Here is a 27722-nt window from a genome sequence, read left to right as displayed (position 1 = left end):
AGTAACTAGCAAAGTGAGTATAATTATAAGTATAAAAAGAACTTATTTGTGAAATCACATATTTAAAGAATGTGTGACCTGCAGCAGCAGCAGCAGCAGTGGCAGTCTACTTTACTGTTGGTGCTGACTCTGCTTCAACATTAGTTTCATCTTCTTTTTGTCTTTTTTGTTTTTGTGCTTTTCTGATTAATTTTCGAGACCCTTGTAAAGCAAAAGCCAAGTGGAAGACAAGAAGAGTGATGCAGATAGCCCGGGTTATGATCAATGACCAAAGTGATTCCTTCTTTCTATACTGGCACTCTTGCAGCAGCATGTCCACCGACGCCTCCACCTCCCTGAACACCAGCACCAAATGGCCACATTCATCATCATCACTAATCCAGCCTCGCAGTGCAATCCTTACAGTTGATTGATCGAATCCAAAGAAGGTCAGCAGGACTCGGTCAGATAATAGTTGGCAATCAAACTCTGGACTTGAATTTGAGCTCAGGTACAAAACATCTGTGGCGTTGTCTGTTGCACAGTTGTCTATGGTGACTGAGCCGTTGCTGAAAGTAAACATGTAAATGTCATTTCCATCACCTCCAACCAGATAATCTCCACCGGTGGACACCAAGATGTCGTTACCATCTGAGCCTTTGAGAAGAGAACTTTCATAACCAGAGACTAAGATGTCCGAATAGATGGTGCCGACCACAGTTTCCACATCCTTCAACACGTCGCCCTCAGCGTCAGCATGGTGGCCTTGGCCCGTCAGCAGGTTAACATAAACCCCTTCACCCTTCTCATGATCACCCCGATAGAGAACAGAGTCTCTGCCTGGACCTCCGTCCACCAGATCAGCTCCTGGTCCAGGAAGGAAGACGTCCCGGCCAGAGTTTCCCATCAGTGTGTCATTCCCATCTTCACCATATCGTTAGCTTCATAGCATAAGTGCCTAAGTCATTGACTTAGTCAAATGACTTAGGCAATTATGCTATGAAGCTAACGATATAGAGTGTCGTCTCCTCTCCCACCAATCAGGATGTCAGCTCCATTTCCTCCTACCAGTGTGTCATCTCCATCACCTCCATCCAAGGCGTCGTCCTTCCACCCACCAATCAGAGCGTTGTCTCGGTTGTTGCCTATTATAACATTAGACTGGGAGGGGCAGCCTTGCACTGTGTGAACCTCTGACAGATTTCTCTGAGCGCTGAGGTCCAAACGACAGTCCACCGGAGACTGTGTGAGAGTCACTTTGAAAGCATCTACCTGATAGTAAGAGTCGTCTTCAGATGAGTTTAGAGACTTGAGTTTGAAATGGACGCCATCAGAGCTCTGAAATTCTAGATGCTGATATTTTTCACCATTAGCATAATTGCGGAGAACGAATTCTAATCTTTCCTCATTTTTCATGATTCTAACATGAACATCATTTCTTGTTGGTTCCATTAAAACTGTTGAGTCCAGTATGACTCGACTTCCATCAAGGAAATCCATATCTACCAGCACAGTGTCAGTTTTCTGATCTTCTGCAAAGTTATCAATGATTACCATGTTTTCATCCCCATGTTTGATTATGTAAGTGTCTTTGCCTTCCCCTCCTATCATCAGTGCCCCCCCGGTGTGTGGATCCAGTAAATTCTCATTGCTGTTTCCAACCATGATGTCAAATCCTGAGGAGCCGTACATTTCTTTCACTGATTCAACATCATTCATAATCATCACTTTCCCCCAGTGCATGCAGTTGCCTCTATCAAAATAAATCCTTGCTTTTTGATCTGAGTACACTATCTTTTTATAAAAATACATGCATAGATTGTCATAGTTTACTGGAAGTAGTTCAGGACTCAGGTTTCTGTAGTCGATGGTTAAAGGCAGCATTAAATCCTGTCCACAGCTGCTGATGCTGGGCTTCAGTCCAGCTGTTACTCCATCACTGGTCTTGATCTGCAGGTGCTGATAATTCTTTGATTTAAACCAGTTCTGTAAAATAACAGTTCTTCTGTCCTCTACCTGAACGATGATGCTCTGACCTTCACATCTACATGTTATATCCTGATATTGTTCTTTAAGGAAGAGCAGGTCCAAGGTTAGATCTGGTGATAGATTGTTGATGGTTTTCACTCCTTGTCCTGCTGTGATAACGTACCAGTCCTCTCCTCCTCTCCCCTCAATGAAATCATCTCCTAATCCAGGGACAAGAACGTTGTGTTCTTTGTTTCCTTTGATGACATCACTATAGTTTGACCCGCGGATCTCTGTCACGCTGTCCAAAGCCTCATCCTTCTCAAGGTCCACCCTCAGAGGAGACGGGGAGCTGCTGTAGTCAATGCTGAGGCTCTTTATACATGTGGTGAAGATGTTCCTCTGCAGGCAGTCAGCTTTGTTATCTGACACTGTGAAGGTGATCAGATCCTTTGTGATGAACAGCAAGTGTCTGTGTGCTGATGATCTGAACCAGTTCAGTACAGCAACATGAAACACTGTGCTGTCATGGTGAGCCACCAGATGAACATTATCACGTTCTACTCTGACTCCAAACGTATGAAGATTTGCTTCTATGATGGCCAGGTCAGTTTTCTCGTCTCTTGAGTAATTTTCAATGAGCACAGAGGAAAAGTTTCTGCCTTTCACCATGTAAATGTCTTCTCCTTCAGCACCAATCAGATTATCTCGCCCTCCTCCCCCATCTATCAGGTTCCTTTCTCCATTTCCAATGAGTTCATCATTATACTGAGACCCAAAGATGTTTGTAACTGTGCGTAATAGTGGCTGTGATGCATCAACAACTGCACCGTGTTTCTCAAACATCTTGTTAATTCCTCTGGCCACCAGCTGAACTGAAGAAACCACCGTGGAGGAAATCTCAAATAAGACTCCGTCTCCTGACATCATGTTCATGTGACGATAATCTTCTCCTAAAAACCAGTTTTGTATTCTTACAGTATGACTGCCCTCATACATCAGCACAACATCGTTTCCTGACTTAGACACAGAAATGTGGCTGTAGGCGACACTGAAATGCAGATTGTCTTGTGCTCTGGAGGGATCGTAGTTGTTAATGATCGTTTTCCCTCCATTCTCAGGAATGATGTAGGTGTCCCTTCCTCCTGAGCCTTCGACATAACTTCTCTGTGGACCGAGGAAGAATGTGTCATCCCCTGGTTCCCCATGAAGTCTGTAATAGTAGCTCAACATGACTTCAATCATATGTTCGTCCTGTGATTTCTGAACTGCAAAAAATCGATTAGAGTCTCTGTTTCCCCTGTATGTCCCGTACCTTGAATTGGTAAGAGTTTCATAACCTGAAACCACTGTCACAGATCCAGCTGGTATAAATATAAGTACTTTTTTTTCATATGTTTTGTGCTCTAATCCATGTGACTCTCCCAGACCAAGAATTATATCTTTGCTTCCATCTGTGCTAATGTTCCAGCATTGTCTTCTTGGACTCTCATCATGAGAAACAAAATAGTCCATGCAGAGCTCAGACTGACCCTCATCAGCGAGGCAGAAGTTAATACCTCCTCCATTCGAGGAGGAGGCGCCAGCAGCAAAATCAATGGCAGTCGTTCCATCCTGTTGCTTTGTGACTTTATAATATTGGTGATAATCTGAGATCTTTGCAACAAGTTTTCGTCCCTCCTCAATTTCATCATAACGCCAGTCATAAAACACACTAGCCACATGTATAGCAAAGTGCATGATCCCTTTTCCAAAGCCAACAAAAACAGCAGCTATTTTGTCCAAAACTCCAGCGTCTGCTTTGAGGCTCTTCAGTTCATTCTGGATGCCCATATAAACATCATCAATGGCCATCCGCTCTACTGATAGAGCCAGAGTTATAGGTGCGATGAAAGGTGCCAGTTCAGGCTGAACAACCTCAAGAACATCTAACTCAACTATGTATAAATCGAACGCAGCATCAATGTATCCCAGAGCATCTCCTCTCTCCAAATCTTGTTTTATATTGTAGATCCCAAATCCAATTCCCACTATTGGTATAACTGTCATAAAACGCTTCATTGCAGGACTCCTCATGATTGCTTTTACAATTCTTGACTCTGAGGTCAAAGCTTTGCTTGCAATAGCAGATGTTGTCATAGCCGTCACTCCATGAGCCGTCTGCAAAGACCCCACCACACCATCTTTGATGTTTCCCTCTTCAAAGGCACGAACAGCTCCTTTCAGTCCCAGCATGAGACCCAGAGCTCCAACAGCAGTTCCAGCCTTCTCTACATACTTGTTGACCTGATGGGAGGATGCTGAACTGTGCTGCTCCATCTCATGCACTGATGTCTCAATGTTCGCCAACATCTTTTCACTGTAATGTTGACTCTGTGGAGATAAATCAGCCCTGAACTCCTCGGGCTCAGCACCAGGTCTCTCTGACACGAGCTTACATACAAACTGTCCGTTTTCTATTCGGGCCGTTCCCTCCTGAAGGTGCATTCCTGCCAGAGTTTCACCATATTTGTGCTGTAGTGCAGCATGGACCTCTTCAGCCAACGATGCAGATGCTCTCGAGAAATAAGATTCATGTTTGAAGGTATTTTCTAATTCTGAGGCTGAATTCAGGTCTCGCATTGTGACGGAGCCATCATCGTATCCTCCCAGTGTTCCAGATGTGGAAGGTTTTCTGTGATCTTCAGGTTGTGTAATCTTGGTGTCTGTTTTGAAATCATTGTATTTTTTTTGAAAGTCTGAATTATCCGTCATTGTTTTGTAGGTGTTTGAAAGTTCAGTCATGCGTTTCACCACATCACTTTCACCATTGCCAACGGTTTTCTTCCATTCTGTAAAGAAGTTACCCTCTCGTTCTACAAGTTTAACAAGGTCACCCATGAGCTGCTCCTCGGTTTTTCGGAATTCTTCTTGATGATTTGTTAATTTGCTGGAATCTTCATGTGTTGCTGAGCCTCTGAATCCTCGTCTGCTCGGGTCAATCCAACTGCCTCCTCTTGCCATTGGATGATTGTCAAAGAAAAAATCCAGACCTTTCTGTCGGGTATTATCGTTATTGTTTCGAACCAGATCCAGGGCCATAAGAGTCAGAGGGAATGTTCGGAAATTTCTCGCAGATTCAGATATAACTGATGCAGTGAAATACGTGGTGAACCAGGCCTCCATGGACAGTCTTTCGTGACCTGTCAGACTTCCTTTAAAAACATCTGGGTGCTCTCCAAGAAAAGTATTTTCTACATATTCAGCATATCTTTGTTTTTGTTGGTTTTTTTCTTCCTCATTCTCTACATTTTTAAAAATGTTTTCTCGCATGTCTGGGTATCTTTCGTTCCCCGCCTGTTCATTAATACATTTCTTAATATCATCAATTACATTATTGTTTTCTATTTGATTGTTGTCAAGCTTTTTTCCAACTGGATACACGTACAGACTCCGAGGGTCAACTTCATATATCCAGTCATTGATCTTCAGGTATGTAGTCTTTTCTTCTCCATTCTTTGCATAATGACGTATTATATTTTTTATATCTTCTCCTGATTTGATCTCATAACGTTCATTAAGGACTTGTCTTTTTTCACCTTCATTATCTATCCAAGTAATAGTTGTTTTAGGTTTCCCATCTATATTATATTTTTTTCTTTTCGCTAGTAAATATTTTCTTATTTCTTCTGGGTTGTTGACACTGATTTTCTTTGGTCTTTTACCCAGATGTTGATCTGAGTGAAAGATTCCCCAAGACAGTGCCTCGAGTTCATCAATGGCAGATTTCATCTTAACGTTATTTTGGTCAATCTTCTTAAAAACCTCTGGGTTAACAAACCTCTTTGGTTCATCTGGCCAGCTGTTTTCTTTTATAAAATTTTGTTCTGGTTTTTTGTTTCCCCTGTTTTTTCCTCCACCCAGAAAGTTTCTTTCATTGGTAAAAACAGCCTCTCCTTTACTTCCAGGCTCGTTTCTCATTATTAAATCTCCGTTGCGATCAAGTATTGCCACCACTTTCTTGCTGTTGTCTTTATGTCTCCATTGCAGCCCCTCTGGAGAGATTTCCTGAGTGATTTTCTTTCCTATGTGTGTGACTTGGATGAGAGTGTCCCTCACATGAAGCTCTGTCTTGATGTTATTTTCATGGAGGTCCCTCAGCAGAGTTTCCATGAATCGTTGGTCTGATCCGACCTCACAGGCCACCACACTCGTTGTTTTGATTTTATCGCTGCCTCTGTTTGTCCTTTCGATGATTTGTGCCACATCTCCTGAACTGTATCCTGACAGTCTCATTTCTCCTGCGTTGTCTCTTTTACCATGACCTACCAGCACCAGTCTGCTGTCCTCTGACAGAGACACTGGTTCACCGTGGATCAGTTTGGGTCTTTGGTTTTCATCAAGAACATAGACAGAACTAACTGCTGGATGTTTCTCATACAAATATTCAGCAGCTCTTCTGACCACAGGGTCATTTTCCATAATTATAATCTGCTGGTGGTCATACTGTGTGGTGTGATCAGCTGGTCTTTGTGGGATTTTGTAGCTGGAAACTGAGTCAGGTCGATCCATCACCTGGTAAATCTGCTGATTGTTCTGGTTGGTTTCTAAGACTGTTTGGAGGCCGCGGAGCATAAAAACCCGAATGAAGTTCTGGTGGAACTGTGTGGTTGTGTTTCCATCGAGAGAGAAAACTGGAGCTGCTTCCAGAGATGGTTTCAACATCAGCTTTGCAAGTGAAGCTCCATCAAGTCCAGACACAGTTTGTCCACCTTCTGAAACACTTCCAAATATTTTGACCACAGTGTATCTGTCTGCTGCTGGTACACAGGAGTCGTTGAACAGGCAGTCCTTGGTGACTTTCACGGAGTAATGAGGATCCTTGCTGTATTCCTGGTGGACTCTGTCACTGGTGGATTTTTCTCTGTCGGTCATGATCAGAAGCTTTTGGTTGTAGCTGTGGGAGATCTCTGAAGCACCCAGCAGCCAGTCTTGTACCTTCTGTTTCTCGATATGTACCAAGAAGGTGTTAAAGTCCTGAAAAATGAAGCAAAGAGTGAAATGAGAGAGAGCTCCAGGATAACTGTTTTGGTCTCAGTTAATTTCTATAAGATGAAATTTCTGAGTATTTTTTGGATCTGTGGATATAATGTGAAGAATCTGTTCTGCTGAAGTAAACCTGCAGTTTGAGCCTGACGCTCAGTTGGCCCTGATCAGCTGTTTTGGTCTCATCAGTGAGGACCACCAACAGGTAACATAAGTGACCCCCGTTTATAAGAAAATGTACACCACACACACACCAGGTGTCACGGCTGGCGGAGGGAGCCGTGTGGTGTGGAGGAAAAGGAGGACCCAAAATGCAGCAAACTGATGATACGAGTGACGTTTTATTTACAGGGTGGTAGTGGCAAAAACAGGCAATGAAGCACGAGTAATTACAAACGGAAACCTAAACTGGGAGAAACTAAGTGACAAACCTGGGACCATACAAAGGGGTGCGGGGCAGAGAGACGCAGAGACAGGAACACCATAGAACGCAGATGAATGTAGATTAACGCAGTGATACATGGATGAACGCAGACGAGCCGACGAGGAGCACAGGCAGACACCAACTATAAATACACACACCAGGTAATGAGGAAATGGCACACAGGAGGGGACACAGCTGGAACTTAATGGGCATAACGAGACACAGACCTACAAAGTAAAACAGGAAATCTAGAACCCGAACCGGACACAAGGGGGGAGGACACAGAATAACTAGAACAGAGGGAAATAGTCACAAAACACAAAACGCTGGGTCAACGACCCAGGACCATGACAGTACCCCCCCTCCAAGGGCTGGCTCCAGACAGCCCAAAACAAAAACAGACGACCAACCCAGGGCGGGCGGCGGGGGCCCAGGACAGAGGGACCAACACCGAACAAAACAAGCTCCAGCGGACCGAGGGAATTGTCCAAAACAAAAACACACATGCTGGAGTACCAGGACAAAACACAGTTCAGGAGGCCGGCCCAGAGGCTCACAGCTCAGAAGTCCAGGACAGTTTATCTTCTGAGGCCGGCCACGTCGGCGACACAGCTCCGAAAGCCGACCGAGTGGAAGGCAGCGGTGGCGGAGCGGAGGCAGTTCAGGGGGCCGACCGTGCACACGGCAGCGGCGGCGACGAGGAAACCGTTCAGGCGGCCGACCGTGCGGACAGCAACGGCGGTGACGAGGAAACAGTTCAGGCGGCCGACCGTGCGGACAGCAACGGCGGCGTCTAGGAGGTCGTCCATAGTGACGATGACGCTCCACCAGCGGCCTGGCAGATGACCGCCGATGTCGAGGCGGCAGTTTGGGACCCGAAGGTGGCGTGGCCGTCGCAGCACCAGACGAGACCGAAGCAGAGGCTGGACCAGACGAGGCAGCTGATGAGGATGCTGAAGCAGAGGCCGGACCAGGCGATGCTGACGAGGATGCTGGAGCCGGGCCAGGCGATGCTGAAGACACGAAGGCTGGAGCCGGACCAGGCGAGGATGAAGCAGAAGCAGAGGCTGGACCAGACGAGACTGAAGCAGAAGCAGAGGCTGGACCAGACGAGACTGAAGCAGAAGCAGAGGCTGAAGCCGGGCCAGGCGTGGGTGAAGCAGTGGCTGGACCAGGCGACGGCGTGGGTGAAGACACAGAGGCCGCAGCTGGCGAGGATGGAGACACAGAGGCTGCAGCTGGTGGCGATGATGGGTCTTGGGGCTGGACGGGCTCCTTGGGCCCCCCAGCTGACGAGACAGGAGGCTGGCTAGGTTCTCCTGAACCTCCAGCTGATGAGTCTTGAGGCTGGACGGGCTCCTCGGGCCCCCCAGCAGGCGAGACAGGAGGCTGGACGGGCTCCTCGGGCCCCCCAGCAGGCGAGACAGGAGGCTGGACGGGCTCCTCGGGCCCCCCAGCAGGCGAAGCAGGAGGCTGGACGGGCTCCTCGGGCCCCCCAGCGAAAACAGTCTCTGGACCAGTGGGCACCGGGGCCCCTGGAACACACAGGTCAGAGCCAGCAGGCGCACGGGCCTCTGGCAGGCACAGTTCAGAGCCAGCAGGCGCACAGGCCTCTGGCAGGTACGGGTCAGAACCAGCAGGCGCACGGGCCTCTGGCAGGAACAGATCAGAACCAGCAGGCGCACGGGCCTCTGGCAAACACAAAGCAGACTGCAGCTGCACAGAGCATCGACTCAGCTCAGGCAGCGACAGCCGGATGCAGTCCTCAGCTGGCTTCTTAACCTCCAGGGGTCCAGAGTCAGCCGGGGGCTGGGACCCAGCCTCTGGGGAGGCCCTGGAGTGCGTCACAGTCTCTGGGCTGGCCAGCTGTTGCGGACTGACTACTGCGTTATGTGGTGTGTCTCTCTGCTTGACATGAACAGGTGAAAAACAGTGCTTTTCCGGTTGGATGGACTGGACTTGTAGTACAGGCGGAGCTGGTGAAGATGGTGGCTGAATAGGTGGCTGAGCTGGTAATAACGCTGATGAGTCTCTTGCCAACTGAGCTATTGACTGAGCCACGGATTGTAACAAGGTGTCTAATAGGTCTGGCTGTGACTGTAATGGAGGTGGAGATTGAGTGGCTAACTGAGGTAGCGGCTGCAGGGCAGCTAACCGAGCTACCGGCTGGGCAGCTGGCTCAACAAACACAGCCCCGGAATAAACAGTCATGCGAGCTGGCGAAACAGACGGAGTGTCTTTTCCACTCACCACAGCCGGCAGTTCCGAAGTCCCAACCTCCGGCTGTGGGGCGACGCGCCGACGGCGCGATCGTCGCTTCCTCCCGGGCAAAACCTCCGGCGGGCCGGGCAAAACCTCCGGCGGGCCGGGCAAAATCTTCACCGCCGGGCTGGGTTGGGAAGCGGTAGCGGCTGGAGGGTGGAGGTGAAGTTCGTTAAGGATGAAGTCCTGTGCGAGCGGGTGAAGAGAGTCGAGTAGCCAGCAGTGAGCAGACATCAGCTGCTGTAGCCTAGCTTCTACAGCGTGGTGAAGCTCTTCCTCCTCATGCTCCAGCCACAGGTTGACCAACCTGGAGACGCTGTCGATCACTTCCTCCCGAAACTCCTGGGACGGTGCGGATGCTGCTGGGTCCATGTTTGGTCGGCTCGTACTGTCACGGCTGGCGGAGGGAGCCGTGTGGTGTGGAGGAAAAGGAGGACCCAAAATGCAGCAAACTGATGATACGAGTGACGTTTTATTTACAGGGTGGTAGTGGCAAAAACAGGCAATGAAGCATGAGTAATTACAAACGGAAACCTAAACTGGGAGAAACTAAGTGACAAACCTGGGACCATACAAAGGGGTGCGGGGCAGAGAGACGCAGAGACAGGAACACCATAGAACGCAGATGAATGTAGATTAACGCAGTGATACATGGATGAACGCAGACGAGCCGACGAGGAGCACAGGCAGACACCAACTATAAATACACACACCAGGTAATGAGGAAATGGCACACAGGAGGGGACACAGCTGGAACTTAATGGGCATAACGAGACACAGACCTACAAAGTAAAACAGGAAATCTAGAACCCGAACCGGACACAAGGGGGGAGGACACAGAATAACTAGAACAGAGGGAAATAGTCACAAAACACAAAACGCTGGGTCAACGACCCAGGACCATGACACCAGGGTAGTTATAGTTAATTTAAACTAAACTAAGAACTAGATCCTGGATGCATGAAGGAGCGTTTCTGCAGGTCCTTCCTCCCTGCAGCTGTCATACACACACACACACACACACACACACACACACACACACACACACACACACACACACACACACACAGTGTTTCTTATATGCCTTACACATAATAATATAATTATAATTTCAATTTTTCAATTCAATGTTATTTATATTTCGCCAAACAGTCGCCTCAGGGCGCTTTATATTGTACAGTAGATCGTACAATAATACATACAGAGAAAAACCCAACAATCATATGACCCCATGATTCAGGGTCACCTGGTCCAGCCCTAACTATATGCTTTAGCAAAAAGGAAAGTTTGAAGCCTAATCTTGAAAGTAGAGATAGTGTCTGTCTCCTGAATCCAAACTGGAAGCTGGTTCCACAGAAGAGGGGCCTGAAAACTGAAGGCTCTGCCTCCCATTCTACTTTTAAATACTCTAGGAACAACAAGTAGGCCTGCAGAGCGAGAGCGAAGTGCTCTAATAGGGTGATATGGATATTTCTAATTTTAGAGATGTTGCACAAATGGAAGAAAGCAGTCTAACATATGTGTTTAATATGTGCGTTGAAGGACATGTCCTGGTCAAAAATGACTCCAAGGTTCCTCACAGCGTTACTGGAGGCCAAGGTAATGCCATCCAGAGGAAGAATGTCACGGCTGGCGGGGTGAGCCGTGTGGTGTAGGAGAAAAAGGACCCAAAATGCAGGCCTGGTGATGAGAGTGATGTTTTATTTACAGAAGTGGAGCGACCGAACAGGCAGTGAGAAAAGACGAATGACTGAAAAAACCTAGACTGGAAAAACTAAATGACAAACCTAAGCATGAAACGTGGGCTGAGAATGCAGAGAGACGTAGTTACACCGAGAAACACAGACGATCCAACGATGAACAGAAGCCAACACACAGTATAAATACACACTAGGTAATGAGGAGATGACATGCAGGGGTGGACACAGCTGACACTAATGGACATGATGAGAAGCAGACCTACAAAGTAAAACCGGAAACACACAGACTGTTTTACAACAAAACGCAGGGACCTGAACAGAGCACAGAGGGGAGACACAGGTAGGGATAATAAACACGACAACCAACCCAAAGAATTAATACAGAATCAGAAGAAACACCAAACACAAGATGAAACCAAAAAGAAACACAAAACACTGGGTCAACGACCCAGGATCATGACAAAGAATCTGGTTAGAGACCATATTTCTAAGCTTTTCAGGGCCGAGCACAATAACCTCAGTTTTATTTTCTGAGGTTTGTGTTATTATAGTTTTGCAATTTCTAATTAACATTTCTTTATATTTCACTTTTCTTTTTACAATTTAATTTAGTTTCAGCCAAATATTTATTTTTAGTCTATATAATTATCAGTATAATAATGCGATTGGAACCCTGACTGATGGACAACAGGTGACTCTAACTAAAAAGCCAGATGGCAGGACTTGATTAAAAAGCAGTAACAGGCAGAGTAAGTTACAGACATGTTGGACTTGCATTCATTTTGATGGGAGCTGATTAAAGCTGCTGGCGGCAAAAATATACAGCGAGGGTTGTTCGTGTTCCAGCGTGAGAGAGGAAGCAAGTTGCCTTCCCGTGAGGCTGGGAATAGGAATGCAGAACACCATCGCCTCCATTTCCTCGCAAGCTTGAGCTGCTTTTTTCCAGACGCTCGTGTCATGTTCATTAACAACATCTCCTTTGAGAATATTCTTCAGGGGAAGTAGAGGATGCTGCTAGGCCTGACCCTGAGGAAGGCTCTGGTGTTCATGCAAGTTTAGTTTTTCCTTTTCAGTTTCATTTTTAGTGTTTTATTGCTGGATGGAAGCTGATTGATTGATCTCTTCTTGGGACCGTGGGCTGCCTCCTCTCAGCCCTTGTTCAAAGTCCCCATTTTAAAATGTCTGCTGTGAAATAAAGTTTCTGATCTTACTATCTGTGACAGTGTTCCCTGTCATGTCACAACTTTGATTATTATACTAATAATTAAATAGACTAAAACTAAACATTTTCAAACTGCCTGAAGCTAAATTAAATTGTATAAAGAAAAGTGAAACATAAAGAAACATTTATTAGAAATTACAAAACTATAATAACACAAACTCAAACATCCCTTGTGTGTTTCTATTAGGAGAAGATAGTGACTGAGCATTCCAGGGTGGATGTAAAAGGGAATGTTTTCCTGTCATCCGACTGGGATGATGACAAAACGTTTCTCCCACTGAAAACGCGACGTCCACATGAACACAGTCGGATTTTTGGGGATTTCCTCACCCGGATGTTAAAGACATTTACTGTCAAACATTTGCTCAGGTTAGAAGATAAACGTGCAGCAGCTACACTAACGTCTGTGATGTTTGTGTGTGAGGAGTGAGGTGGGACATTTTAATGCAAAACTATTCATTCTGTCTTATCCCAAATTCCCAGACAGCTGAAGAAAGTGCAAACAGGAAGAAGTACAACACTCTGCTTCAATGAAGACCGGGTTCAAAACCAGGCCTGACTGAGCCGTGTGCGTGTTGTAATAACTAAGTTAATACTGCTCTGATGTGTCGATCTGTACGTAAGTGTGCCAAATGCAAACCCCACCAGGTATGAAACACGTCCTCGAGCTAACCCAGCTACCACTATGAGCTGTTTTAATGCTGTTAGTAACTCTTTTTCTTTGTTCATGTTGAATTCACATTTTGTCCCATTTTAGAAGAAGAAAAGATGCAGATACTCAGTGGAAGGAAATGCTGATCTTTATCAGCCCAATCAAGTTCTAGTTTAGATCTAATGACTTTCATCATTAGAAACAATCTCTGTGTTTTCAGCACTGTTTAATCTCTTAAATCTAAATGTGTGTTCACTTTCTGTCTCATGTTTACTGACCTTCTCCTTTGTAATGACATAAGCTGTGACGTTTTCACAGTCCTGAAATCCATCCAGCAAAGTTAGTGGGTTTTCTTCAGTGTCCAGCCTGATGGAAAATTAACATATTAGCATAACTGAAGTGATCTCATAACCCTGTGAAATAAAAGAAATGACAAAATATATTTTTAAAACACGGTTCTTGGATCTTATACAACAGTCAGAGGTTCAAACATGGGTTCTTCAAAATGATTCTAGAGCTGAGCTGGAGGGCGTCTATCGGGATGGGCCTGGGACCCCTGTTCTCAGTGGGCTCCTCCCACTCCATCACACCCTCACACATGCAGGGCCTTGGGGGGTGCAGGTGCATCAATGAGGACATGTATTCCTTCTCTGTCTCCTCCTGGCCACCTGTGTCTGAATTTAATTCCACAACTTAGACATTCTCATTGCTTACACTATCTCTTGGAGAAGCTAAGCCTCCAGTTCCAGGCAGACTAAGATATGGGAAGACAATAGCACACATGGCAGACCAGAGAGAGCTAGAGAGACAGCAGGAGAGAGAGGGAGAGCAAGGAACAAGAGGGGACTGCTAAAGGAAACTAGATAACCTAAAGACGTCTAAATTACACCAGAGAAACAATACAATCAGGACGCTCATGAGCACAAGGAAACTAACTATAAAAATTAAGCAACTCTGGACCCCCTGCAGAAATCCAACAGGTCCACGTCAGACACCATCGCTGCTGCCTTCACTATTCCCTCTCCCACCTGGAAAACGAAGACTCATACATCAGGGTACTTTTTGTTGATTACAGCTCCGCATTCAATACTGTCAGCCCACACAAACTCACTCACAAGCTGGCAGCACTCAGCCTGCAGCCCACCCTCTGTGACTGGCTACAGGGCTTTTTGACTGGCAGGCCCCAGTCCATCAGGATGGGCAACAGGACTTCAGCCGGCATTATTACAAACACTGGTGTCCCACAAGGTTGTGTCCTCAGCCCCGTCCTCTACACCCTGTACACCCACGACTGTGTCGCCTCCAATAGGGATAACACCATACTGAAGTTCGTGGACCACACTGCAGTGATCGGTCACATCACTGAGGGGACGAGGCGGCTTACAGGAGAGAGGAGGCCGGTCTGGTGTCATCGTGTGAGGACAACACCTGGGAGTCTACATCTCGGAGGACCTCACCTGGACACTGAACACCACACAGCTGGTCAAGAAGGCTCAGCAGCTGCTGCATTTCCTGAGGAGGCTGAGGAAACCTGGTATGTCAGCAGCTTCTACAGCTGCATCGTGGAGGGCACCCTGACCAGCTGCATCACTGCATGGTACGGCAGCACTACTGCGATGGACGGCAAACGCCTGCAGAGAGAACCCTAACAACCACGGAGAAGATCACCAGGACCCCGCTGTCGTCTCTGCAGAGCATCTACAGAGTCCAGAGGAGAGCTGCCTCCATCCTCAAAGACCCCACACACCCCCAACACGCACTGTTCACACTTCTGCTCTCGAGACGAAGGTTCAGAACATCCAGACTCAACAACTCCTTCTTCCCCACTGCAATCAGACTCTTGAACAGCTGACCCATTTTTGAACAGCACTTCTGGTCATCTCACATGTCAAAGCAGTATATTAAGCTCACAGCTCCTTTGTACATAAATCTATTTAATACTTCATTTTTTTGTCTCCATTTCTTTATTCATGCTATTTGTATTTTATCTATTTGTACATATTAACCAGCATCTGTGTGTGGACAGCAGAGAAAGAATTTCATTGAACAGAGAAATGCTTTTCTTTGTGCACATGACAATAAACACTTTGAACTTGAACATAAATCCAAATTCAAGATCAAAACAATGATGAGTGACAAGATTCAAAATTCAATCAGCACAAAACACCAGGTCATAGCCCAGAACAAAAACCTCAGCAGCAAAAAAAGAACCAGGATGTGACAGTGGCGACGTGTTGTTTATTCACTTCTTTAAAATACCCCAAAGTAACATAAACAAGCTAAGTGCCGTTTGTGGACCCTATCTTTAAAATAAATAAATAAAACAAACTAAATCCACGTTGGACAGAGTTGATTGTACATCAGAGGGACAGCTGCTGCTGAGCAGGCTGGAGACAAAGTTAGAGACGTGCAGAGGAGGGAGGGTGGATACACTGGACTAAGGATGTGAAGATGGAGCCAGGCAGCAGGAAAACAGGAAATCCTCAGAGAAGATCCATGGATGTAGTGAAGGAGGAAGTGCAGAGGAGGCAGATGATCTGCTGTGATAAATCCTAACGGGCTTTTTGGCTCATTAATAACCAACTATTAATAAAAAATTCCAGTGTATTGTGAAGCACTGTCCAAATTCTTTTACAAATACTTGCAAAGGACATAAAACATCCAGATGTTAAACCTGCTAAACACCATTTAAAAAATGTAAATGACTGAAAGCTTCTTTACCTTTTCACAGATCTTCCAAATCGTGATTGGTGGTAGTCGTTTCCCCTAAACGAAACACATCCTGCATTATTTGTTATAGATTACTTTTTACTTAATTTTATTTTGTACAAGTGGTAAAATCTCAAAGTGAAGTCTGAAATCTGTAGGTGCATTCTTCTGTCATGTCACTGGGTCTTTGTCTGGTTCCTCGTCTCGTCTTCTGATTCGCTCCCACCTGTTTCCTCTGCCCTCCTTAGCTGCTGTGTGTTTATTGTCTGAGTCTAACTCCTGTCCTTTGGCTTGTCCTCCCTCATTCTGTGGTTTCACTCGAGTTCTGCTTGTTATCATTTACTCCTGGGTCCACCTCTGTGTTTTTGAAAAGACTTTGGCATCAAAGCTTAAGTGCTGTCTGCGGCACGCCGGGTCAGTATCTGCCTGCTGCACAGGATTACATTACATCTATACAATTCCAGTCACAGTGGCAGAGCCCCACAGTGCTTCTGATAACCAGTGTCTATGATACCCACAGGAGCTGTAATGTAGTAATAGCTCTTCACAGTCATAAGATACCTGGTTGTTGAGGTGTTCATAAAGCTTTCATCAAACATGTGTTCAGACAGTCCTTGGAGTCGATGCAGTGCAGCGATGTCAGAGCCGAGCTCCTCCCACTCATCTTCTTTCACCTCTGGAAACATTGAAACACAGTTTAAATTAGTTAAGGGGAACTAAGTGCTGGTTCCAGTTAAGAACCACTCCTACACTGGATTTGTATGCCCCTAATCAACTATAACAGACATTTTATAAGTGATTGTGGCGCGGCTTCAGCGAGGTGCACGCACCTGAGCGGCATCAATGATCACACTGCGCCTGAATTAAAAGGGTGACTGACGTCCTGTCGTCGTCGTTGTTGTTGGGGAAGTGTTCACGTGTGTGCGTGTAAAGTGACGGCAACTGAGAGTAAAAACAGAACGCTGAAAAACATAGAAATGTGTTTGTCTCTGCTGTGTGCCTTTAAAGTGATCCATGCTCAATCATCCAGGTAAGTCACTCTCCAAACTTTGATCCTGTTCATCTGGACGTTTTCAGTGGGAGAAACGTTTCATCATCATCATCATCATCATCATCAGGTGACTCCTTCAGTCTCAGCTGACAACAAGTGGCAACCTTATAAACAGCACATTTGCATAATGACAGAAACAATGACTGTTGGGGAATGGCTGCAATCACAGCATTGTAAGATGGTGACAGATGTTCCCTTAGGCCCCCTCCTCGATTCAGAGATGGTCTTTCCCTTTTCACGTAAATGGCCTCCTTGACTCCGCCCTCAAACCAGCGTTCCTCCCTGTCCAGGATGTGGACATCCTCATCATTGAAAGAGTGTCCACTGGCCTGTAGGTGTAAATAGACACCACTCGGTCGTTGTATGCGTCAATGTACACCTGGCTCTAAAATACTCTACGTTCTTGTTTGTACCTTGCCTAAGGGCTAACCTGTGACCTGTGACATCAGGTCAGGTGGGTGATAATACCAGTGAGATTGGGTACCAAGCTCCAAGTACAAAGAAAGGAGCGCAGAGTGCGACAGAAGCTGACCAGAGAGACAGGATGATGGTGAAGCTGGAAACCTGGAGCCTTCAGTCACCAAGACTACGTGAAGTATCCTCTGAAGGTCAACTAGAAGATGTGAAAGCAGCATTACGGGCAGTCCTCACTGCGACCATCACCAAAACCAACCAGGTGATCAACACTACAGCCATGTGTATGCAAGCAGGCCGCTTGGTGCTATAGCTACAGGAGAGGCTGGATCATTGGATGGTTAGGGGTCAATTTATGATGAAGGTGGAGCAGGACAGTGGAGTTGTGGCCCCATTTTCCTGCTTATTGAACAGAAACTACCACAGAGAGTCCCATTTAATAATTCAGAGCAATAAACGTAATATTTACATTATTGATTTTAAGCAAAGCAGAATGTTGGAAACTTAAGGTAGGATTAATTCAAGCATTATAATATAGTAATACTATCCAAATAGGCTAAAACATCAGTCACTATTACCTTATTATTATTACATTATTCCAATTGAAACTGTATAAAAATGTGAAAATTCAAACTCATTTTTGTATTGTTACAAAGGTATTACACTATTATTACTGATGGCCACCATGAGTTTACTTGAATATTAACTGGTTACTATGTTATAATTGAGTGGTAATAACTTTGAAATGACAACAACTGACTTTCCTGGGGGAACCCACCCGAGCGATTAATACAGTTTTATCCAATCTCTAATCATTATTACAGGATTGTTTCCGTCTTGTTATCCTACCTCTGCCACTTTATTGCAGAATGTAAAACTCAAAGTCAGAACTTCATTGCAGATAACAAAGTGACCAAGAAACCCCAAAAGGCAAAATACACTATCTAAGCTGGGCAAGAACAGAACAAGAGACAGAGACAAGAGGTGATGTTCACGGAGAGAGCAAAGAGAGACGCGAACATGACCGGAGAGGTCGGAGGTGAATTAAAACAGGGACACTGAAGACAGAACATGGAGCAGAGACAGACTGTCGGGGTTCCTGGCTCGTTGACCCAGTGTTTTCAGTTTTGTCATTTTAGTTTATTTTTCCACATCAATGTTGTTCTCACTTCCTGTTTTTCCTGTCAGCTCGTCTCATGTGTCGTTAGCCAGATTATGTTCAGCTGTGTCTCTCATCAGTCTGTGTGTTTAAGTCTTCTGTTTCCACTCGTTCAACATCATGTCTTTGAATGTGTCTACGCCATACGTGATCCACTCCAGCCAGTTCAGCTATTTCAGTTCAGTCGGTCCTCCGTTTCATGTCCTGTTCATCCGCTCATCATAACAAACACTAGCCTTCACCTATCTGTGAGTCCAGCGTTTGGGGCCTCCTTTCCTTTCATCCACACACAACACAAGCCCTGGCACAGACTGGCCAAGAAGAACGAACATTACCAGAAACAACACAGAGCTCGTAAAGACTGCTCACATTATGTTTTTAATTTATGTTTAAAGTGAAGTTTAATTTTATATTTTTGGTTTTGGTGCCTAACTGCATAAAGCTTGTTAGATATTATAAAATTCAGTTCAATTTTATTTATATAGCGCCAAATCACAACAACAGTCGCCTTATATTGTAAGGTAAAACAGATCAGATCGATCGATGGCTGTTAGAAGAATTATTGGAAATCTTGTTATTACGTGTATGATGGGCAATTTCCATTGTAAATATTAATCTATGAAATGAAGTAGTCTTCAAGTACGCTGTCATTCCAGTGGTTGTCATGGTTACTGTCAGCAGACTCACTCATCCACAGTTCAGTGTGTTTATTTAAAGTGACGACTGTAACAGGGCTCATGAAAGTTTGACCAGCAGCAACAACAGAAACAAACTACTCACAGCTCAGGGCCCTGTGCTTCGTACGTCGCTTACTACATCCAAGATCAAATGAAACATCCAAGACCAAACCATCGCGCTAACCGTGAGCGCGCTAATCCGGTTCCCCGAACACACCTGCTGTTGACGATTAGTACAGCTGGACGCAGTAATGTGACATCACTGGGTGTCGTAAAAGGGGCTACGCATCGATAGTAGAAACATTGATCGGCAACCCGCTGATTGGTCGGCGAAAATGTCGACGGAGCTCGCTCGGCTCGGTATTTTTCGGCAGCAGAGCAAGAACTCCTGAGTGAGGGATTTCAGGAGTTTCAGAGTTTAATCAGAACGCAAGGGAACACTGCAAAGGCTGCAAAAGCAAGGAGAGAGGGCTGGCAGGAAGTTGCTGACAAATTAAACTCGTAAGTAATTTAATAATAACAATAATAATGGAGTGGATTTATATAGCGCTTTTCAAGGCACCCAAAGCGCTTTACAATGCCACTATTCATTCACTCTCACATTCACACACTGGTGGAGGCAGCTACGGTTGTAGCCACAGCTGCCCTGGGGCAGACTGACAGAAGCCAGGCTGCCATATCGCGCCATCGGCCCCTCTGACCAACACCAGTAGACGGTAGGGTAAATTTATTATATTAAACTATATTATCCAATATTATATTACATTATATTATAATATGTTATATTTTATCCTCTTTCACATTAGAGCCACAACAGGACCCACTAGAACATGGGAACAAGTAAAAGTGAAATATAAGAATATTCTACAGAATGGTAATATTTATCACTTATGTTGCTTTTAGTCTCTTGGAAAGAGAGCCTGAAATAATCTGTTTGTTTGTTCATAACAGCAACCAAGAAAAGGGCGGAGCAAAAAAAGACAGGTGGTGGTCCTGCACCCCCTCGTCAACAAGTTGGTTAAGTAAATAATACCCTCACGGGAATATCGATATCTCTCTATGAGCACACTGTCGCGCTGAGCTAAAGGATCCTGTCTGTCCCGCAATATACGCTGGATTCTGAAAACTCTCCTTATCAATCTTGCACCTTCCACAATGGGTGGCTCGCGTATACGGACAGGACATGGCTGCGACAGACTTCCCAAATCCACCTTCGCTTTTATAGCCGTGGTCTCTCATCTTGATTACACGAAGTAATTTACAATTACTACTCTAAAATATGAATTACATCTGAAATAATCAAATACATGTAATAGAATGATTAATAGTTCATTTCCCTTTTTTAGGGAATGACCTGTATGTATCTGTGTGACATCAATAAAAGGATCAGGTGCTGCATTATCTTTAGTTACATTGATGTTATTTATTTATGGTGAAACAGTGGTAAAATATCGCTGTTGCTTTCGTATAAATGAAGCGGGCATACCTGCGTGGCCGCGATCTAATCCTGTTTACATAAAGTAAACCTGCTCCCCAGCAGGTTTACGCTTACGGCTCTGTTGCTATGACAGCAAGTCCCGGATGGGCTTCGGGGAACCGAACGATCCAAGATCACGCGAAATCGTCAACAATCTCATCCAGCTAACTCACTTAGCGCGGTACGAAGAACGGGCCCCAGAACAGTCACTTTAAGCCCATCTTAGTCAACAATCTGGTGTTGAATGACTGGTGTGATAATCAGCCCAGGTACAGACACGCCGCGACAAAGCAAAGTGTGATTAAACACACAGAGAGAGGAGAGTGCAAAAGTGAGAGCGAGCCATGAGACCAGAGGACCATGATGATGGTAGAGTGATGGTGTCCTCCTGTTCTTGGAAAGTCTGGACTGCTGTACAAATGTTTGAAGTACAAACTAGCAAGAACACAAGCACAGACCTGCTTACTTGGGTATTGAGCAACAACTTTGTCTGAGTCTCTTGTTGCTGCGTGCCTCGTGCTTCTTTGTAGTTCCTAGTGTGTAAGTTCCTGGTTTTTGCCTTGAATGAGTTTTTGTACGCTGTTCCTGTGGCTTCCATCAATGAAGTGTGATACAAAATTTGTGTTTTATCTAACCTTTGTGTACTGCTGATATGTAATTGTAACTTTCTTGTACAAATAAAGATGGGAAACAAGTGTAAGCTTTGCTCCGGGTCACGACACGCTTCATTATGAAGCTCAGCTCAACACGAGGGTGAGAACTTCACTCCAACCAGCCGAACAAAGACTGTATCCTCACCATGGGCCTGATTAACATGCGTGGTTAACATGACTATCAGAAATGTCTTGTGGTCCAGTTACTGCAACAAACAATGAAATAAAACAGCAGCAACAAACAGAACACGATACAGTGATCCAGACTCTAAACTTTGTTTGATGTTAGTGAAGAACCTGCGAGCATCAGGGATTTTACTCTAAACGTCTTTTCTCACAATCGATCCAGCTTCTCCATCATAAAAAATTATGTTCTGAAGAGAAGCCGAATGTTAGTTGCAGTATTCAGGATTCTCATCCAGTGATGTCAGCTCCAAGATGTTACAATATAGACATCTATCCATCCATTCTGGTCTGTTTATCCTTATCAGGGTTGCTGGAGCCTATCCCAGCTGTCATGGGGCAGGGGACACCATGAACAGGTCACCAGAATAAGGAGGAAGTCTCTTACCGAACTCTTCAGTGAGGCCGAGGAGGCTGAAGATGACCAGGAGCTTCCAACTCCAGCAGCCCTGCCTCTGTCCTGGCATGGCCCTGCAAAATATGATTAACATTCAATTCAATTAAATTTTATTTATATAGCGCCAAATCACAACAACAGTTGCCCCCAAGGCGATTTATATTGTACAGTAGATCGTACAATAACAGAGAAAAACCCAACAATCATATGACCCTCTATGAGCAGCACTTTGGCGACAGTGGGAAGGAAAAACTCCCTTTTAACAGGAAGAAACCTCCGGCAGAACCAGGCTCAGGGAGGGGCGGGGCCATCTGCTGTGATTGGTTGGGGTGAGAGAAGGAAGACAGGATAAAGACATGCTGTGGAAGAGAGACAGAGATTAATAACAGATATGATTCAATGCAGAGAGGTCTGTTAACACACAGTGAGTGAGAAACGTGACTGGAAATGTCACGACCTGCGGGATCGGCAAGGCGCTGATCAGCATCTCTTCACTCCTAGCCCTCCTTCTCTTCTCTTTTTCCTCTCCTTCTCCCCTGTTTTGCCGGGGAGGAACTCATGGCGGGTTCACGCCCTCAGTCCACGCCTTCCCGGATCGTGCACACCTGGGCCTCATCAGACCAGCTGGTATATTAGAAGGAGGAGATCAGCTGTTCAACGCTGGATTGTTGTGAAGACTCTAGTCAGTACACGTCAAGCCCAAGTTTCGCATGCTTCCGTCTCAGAAAGTTAACGTGTGTCTCTGTGTTCTAGATTCCCCGGACCTGTCCCCATGTTTCCCCGTGTGGAGTGTGGAAGGAGTGACTGGTCACTAGCGGAGAGAGAGAGAGGTTGGAGTGCGCGCGTGTGTGATTCCCTTGTTTTCCCTGGAACCCTGCCTCTCACATCTTGTATATAGCACTATCCTCGCACTGTCTGTTAATACACTTGGTGAAGATCTTGTAAATAAACCATCTCTGTTAAAACACAACTCCGGAGTCCTGCGAGTGGATCCTCAGAGCAACCCGTGACAGGAAAGGAAAAACTCAATGCATCATGGGAATCCCTGGCAGCCTACGTCTATTGCAGCATAACTAAGGGAGGATTCAGGGTCACCTGGTCCAGCCCTAACTATATGCTTTAGCAAAAAGGAAAGTTTGAAGCCTAATCTTGAAAGTAGAGATAGTGTCTGCCTCCTGAATCCAAACTGGAAGCTGGTTCCACAGAAGAGGGGCCTGAAAACTGAAGGCTCTGCCTCCCATTCTACTTTTAAATACTCTAGGAACAATAAGTAGGCCTGCACAGTGGCGTGTCAGGAAATTTTTGTTGGGGGGGGCAGGTAGGGGCACAGATTTGGAGAAGGGTGGCAGATGTAATTGGCAGATAATGTTAAAAAAAATTCTACCAACCGTTAACCATAATCCAATAACCCTGTAAACCTAATAACCGAATGTGCTTTTAACTCTTGTTAGAATGAGATTTTAACCACTACGGTGCAAAGTTTTTAGATACTGCGTTGATAAAGTACAAGAGATACAATCAGTCAGTGTTTATTCAGCATTCAAGGACATCAATATTTGCATAGTATTTTTACTGACATATAGTGCACATATGTTTTGGGCAAAAACATTTTTGAATATTAAAATACGAACATTTGTAACAAACAATTGACAAATTCCAATGTAAAACTTTATCTGCCTGTTAAAAAAAGAAGATAATCTTCTCACAAACTGGTGTTTGATTTTGAAACAGGAAAAAAGTGGGGAAACTACTGAAAAGACTAACATTTGAATAAAACCTGAAAGCAAGTAAATACTTTCTATGCTGCCTTATGGTAAACTTTGGTAATATTGATAAAGAACAACACTGGCTGATGATGAAATACAGTCAGCTGGCAGTCAGCCACCACCTCTCATTGTTCATGCCGTTACAAAAAAACCAAACAAACTCATCAGCCCACCGGGCAAATGGCCGGTATGGTCAGTCCAGGTAAGTTAAGTCGCGTCTTCTGTCCTTGTAGTTGCTGGTCCGTCTGTGTATCTACCATGTTCCACTCGTGTGTCTCCCTGCTGTCTACCGTCATCTGCCTCTGCTTGCCCTTCTCGTTTGGCTCTCAGCGAAGGCGGTCGCACTTTTTCTCCTCTCCTCTCCCTTATCTTCCCTGCTTAGCTTCTTATGTCCTTGTCTTGTCTCGTGCTTTTCTCACTTTCCCTGGAACACTCTCTCACAGTCTGTTTCTAAAGCCTAAAGAGAATTATGGATTTGATCAACTGGTCTCTGAATGCAATTGACACGCTCTTATCAACGAGAAGCCCCGCGTCGGGAGAGCCCGAGTACCCTGGACGGACTTTCCCTGCCGGATACACGATGGACGGGTGGCATAACTGGAGGGTCGTGTGCCTGGTGGGACTGTCGATCGAGGACGCTGAAGATATCTACCTATTCGGAACCATGATAACAGGGTTCTTACTGATCGGAGCTGGCTTGGCCCTGACTTATCGGAGAATTAAGAAAGCAGAACCGGCTATTCAAACCCCCCCAAGGCTGCCCGCTGGGATTGAAACGCTGGGACAAGACGCGACTTTTCAGAACGGGCCCACTGAGTGCAGCATGGTTAAGATCTTGGAGAAGCTTACGGCTGCAGTGAATACTCAGTCCAACACCTCTGAGCGTATATTAGATCAGCTCACTGTAACATTGAATATTTAGTATTTACTGCTGTTTACACTTAGCTAGATTAATGCGATGGTGTTGTGTTTAGTATGTTGCTTTGTTTTTTGTTTTGTTTTTTGCTTGTTTTCTATTCTTCTCTCAACAGGTGATCCAGGAGATTTTTATTTTTTTTCTCCCCCCCTTTCTCACTGTCCCTCTCCCCTTCTGTTTTTCCTTTCCTTCCTCTTTCTTTCTCCCTTTCCTATCCCTCACTCATGTCTGTCCCGTCTGTAACATCTGGAAATAAAATATAATAAATAATAAAAACAAAGATCGACCAAATGGACCAATACGGCAATGCCACGATGATCCATTTGGCAAAGTAAATCCATTGGGTATCCTTGTTGGTCTTCAGACAACAATTCTGACGGCTAAAGAACCAAGTGGAACAGGCAGAAAAGAAAAAAAAATTTCTGAGACCTCACTGTGGTCGTGAGGTCTCAGAATCTGCTCTCTGGGCACAAGAATGACAACACCATGGAGCGTAAGCTTGATAACATCATGGAAAAGCTCGCGGCTCTCCAACGGGAAATTGAGAGACCTATGTCGGTGTCGGAGTGTTAAAGAACAGCTCTTAAATTATCATGAGTTGTTCGCATAAAAGAAAAACCACCATCACTTCATGCGGCTACCCATTCGGCGCCAGCTGTGGGCTCAAGGCTGGAGCCGAACAAAAAACACCCTGATAACGACTGTGTTGTGACTGTTCCTCCCATCCTATGCAAGGCCACCTGAGTTGGCTGGAAGACTGTTTACTTAGGGCGAAGGACACTGTCTCAGCTTGACTCTGGACACGCACACACATACACACATACTGATATGCACACACTGATCCCCCTGCCTTTCCAAACGCCTTCGATACTTGTTCCCTCCTGGGAACACGGCGGGTCTGTGTGCTGCGCTGGAATGATACCGCTGTGCAGGGCCGGCTGCTGAGTTCGCTTCGTATTACTCCTCACCAACCACCCAACCCTGTGGCTTGTCAAGTCTTTCATAATGTTGTGCTGTGGACATTTATGTGCTTTTCTGTGCAGAGGAGTTTTTGTTTCCTGCTCTCATGCTGTCCTCCTGTAGCCCAGCATGAGTAGAGGTCTCTGTCTTTCCTCTTGTACTTTCCCATTGTAGTGTATATTTCAGTGTTTTTCTGTAACGCGACCGATCTCCGACTTGTATCCCCATGTGATGTCTGTGTTGTGTGTGTAAGGTCTGGGGGGGGGGGGGGTTCCATTTCACTGCAGGGCAACCTGCATGTGACGAATAAAGATCGATTGATTGGATTGGATTGAATTGAATATTCATGTTCGCGTTTTTGTTCATGCTCAGTAGTTTAGTTTATCTTCATTTGCCATTTTCTCCCTGAGCTTTGTATTCAATAAATCACCTTCACTCCTTCACGACTGCCTGTGTTTGGATCCTCCTTTATTTCTTCCACATGGCTCACTCTACTCGCCGTGACACCATCTCTGAGTGAGTCTCACAGACCTGAATGTGCTTCAAGTCATTTATTATTCTTAACGTGTTTGATCTGCTGCTCACCCATACACCGCAAACAAGCGCAAGAAAAGGGTTTGGACTGTATTTTTATACGTTTTACAGCTTTTACTACAGATGAAAACCTCCCTCATGGCTATTCATACTACACAAAGTCATTAGCAATAACAAAATTAACCTGTTGAACCCCAGTGCCCTGGGACTCGAGGTGATCTGTTACTTAAATATAAACGTGTGGTTTCCATGGAAATATCAGAATTTCAGCAACACTAAACAGGTAAAACAGATAAAATGATTACAGAGCAGGCAAACTGATTCCTAAACACAAAGCGTGGATCGTTCTCCCGACGGCACGTACTCAAGACATGCTGTTGGTGCTGAAACCCGACAGCTCACAGATCCTGAAGCTGCAGGTTTCATCACTCAAAACAAGAGCCAAACTCTGTTGATGTTTGATAAATATCGTCATGAATTCCCTCTGACTTTGGCTTTTACTTCCTGCACTCTCCCTCTCAGTGTACTCAGAGACCATTTTACCTGCATTATTCAACTGCTGATCAAGCACCAGTCTACCGTTGTGTTCAGTGATGTCGGACAGTTTTAAAAAAACAAAAACAAAACCTTTGACAGGAAAGTGTACCGCTGTTCAACATCGAAGAAATTTCAGCTTCATGAATTTTGTGAAATTGTAAAACGCTTAGCTCTATCTCCAATAAAACCTGTGTAACTTTGTGAAAAACAGAAAAAATCTGTGTATCAATTTCTACCTTAGAGATTAATGGAGAGGAGTTATGACTACAGTTATGAATATTAAATATTAAATAGAATAAAACAACAAAAACTGACAGTGTGGGCAATGAGCTAGCAGAAACTTTTCTGTAATTTTATTTCTTACAGTTTAAGTCCAAAGAGTCGTGCTGACAGAGTTCTCTGTCTTTATCATGTCTGAAACTTACAGTGACAGGAAGGTCAAAGTGGGCAGTACGTGGGCCGCAATGGAAAATGAAAGTTTAGACATATAGATTTAATCAGAGGTTCCTTAGATGCCTGTACTATAAAGTTTCATAATATATGTATACGTGTATGTATATATATATATATATATATATATATATATATATATATATATATATATATATATACACTCAACAAAAATATAAACGCAACACCTTTGTTACTGCTCCCATTCCCCATGGGATGGACGTAGAGACCTAAAATTCATTCCAGATACACAATATAACCATCCCTCCCAAACAGTGGTCACAAATCAGTCAAAATGTGTGGTAGTGGGCACACCTGCTATATTAACATAATCCATCCCACCTCACAGGTGTGCCACATCAGGATGCTGATCTGACATCATGAGTAGTGCACAGGTGTACCTCAGACTGCCCACAACAAAAGGCCACCCTGGAATGTGCAGTTTTTTGCGCTATTGGGGGTCTGGGGACCCAGAACCGGTCAGTATCTGGTGTGACCACCATTTGCCTCATGCAGTGCAACACATCGTCGCATGGAGTCTATCAGATTGTCAATTGTGGCCTGTGGAATGTTGGTCCACTCCACTTCAATGGCTGTGCGAGGTTGT

General features: G+C 45.1%; 2 protein-coding genes across 2 annotated transcripts; both read right to left on the bottom strand.

Moving 5' to 3' along the window:
• Positions 1-106: 106 nt before the first annotated feature.
• LOC146621899 (uncharacterized) lies at positions 107-22022 on the bottom strand. Its single transcript, XM_085368584.1, has 7 exons — positions 21944-22022; positions 16503-16617; positions 15954-15998; positions 13511-13598; positions 1830-6963; positions 995-1730; positions 107-914 (listed from the first exon to the last, which is right to left on the bottom strand). The coding sequence occupies exons 1-7, from the start codon at positions 22020-22022 to the stop codon at positions 107-109; spliced, it is 7005 nt and encodes a 2334-aa protein (XP_085224710.1).
• Positions 7391-10068, bottom strand: LOC146621900 (uncharacterized). Its single transcript, XM_085367677.1, has 4 exons — positions 9647-10068; positions 9047-9388; positions 7848-8968; positions 7391-7403 (listed from the first exon to the last, which is right to left on the bottom strand). The coding sequence occupies exons 1-4, from the start codon at positions 10028-10030 to the stop codon at positions 7391-7393; spliced, it is 1860 nt and encodes a 619-aa protein (XP_085223803.1). The 5' UTR covers positions 10031-10068.
• Positions 22023-27722: the final 5700 nt, after the last annotated feature.

Source organism: Diplotaxodon limnothrissa, linkage group LG12 (genome assembly GCF_057381915.1).
Source record: "Diplotaxodon limnothrissa isolate DT_005_m linkage group LG12, D_limnothrissa_male_GT1.1, whole genome shotgun sequence".
In the NCBI taxonomy this organism is placed as follows: Eukaryota; Metazoa; Chordata; class Actinopteri; order Cichliformes; family Cichlidae; genus Diplotaxodon; species Diplotaxodon limnothrissa.
This window is presented reverse-complemented; position numbering and strand designations above follow the sequence as displayed.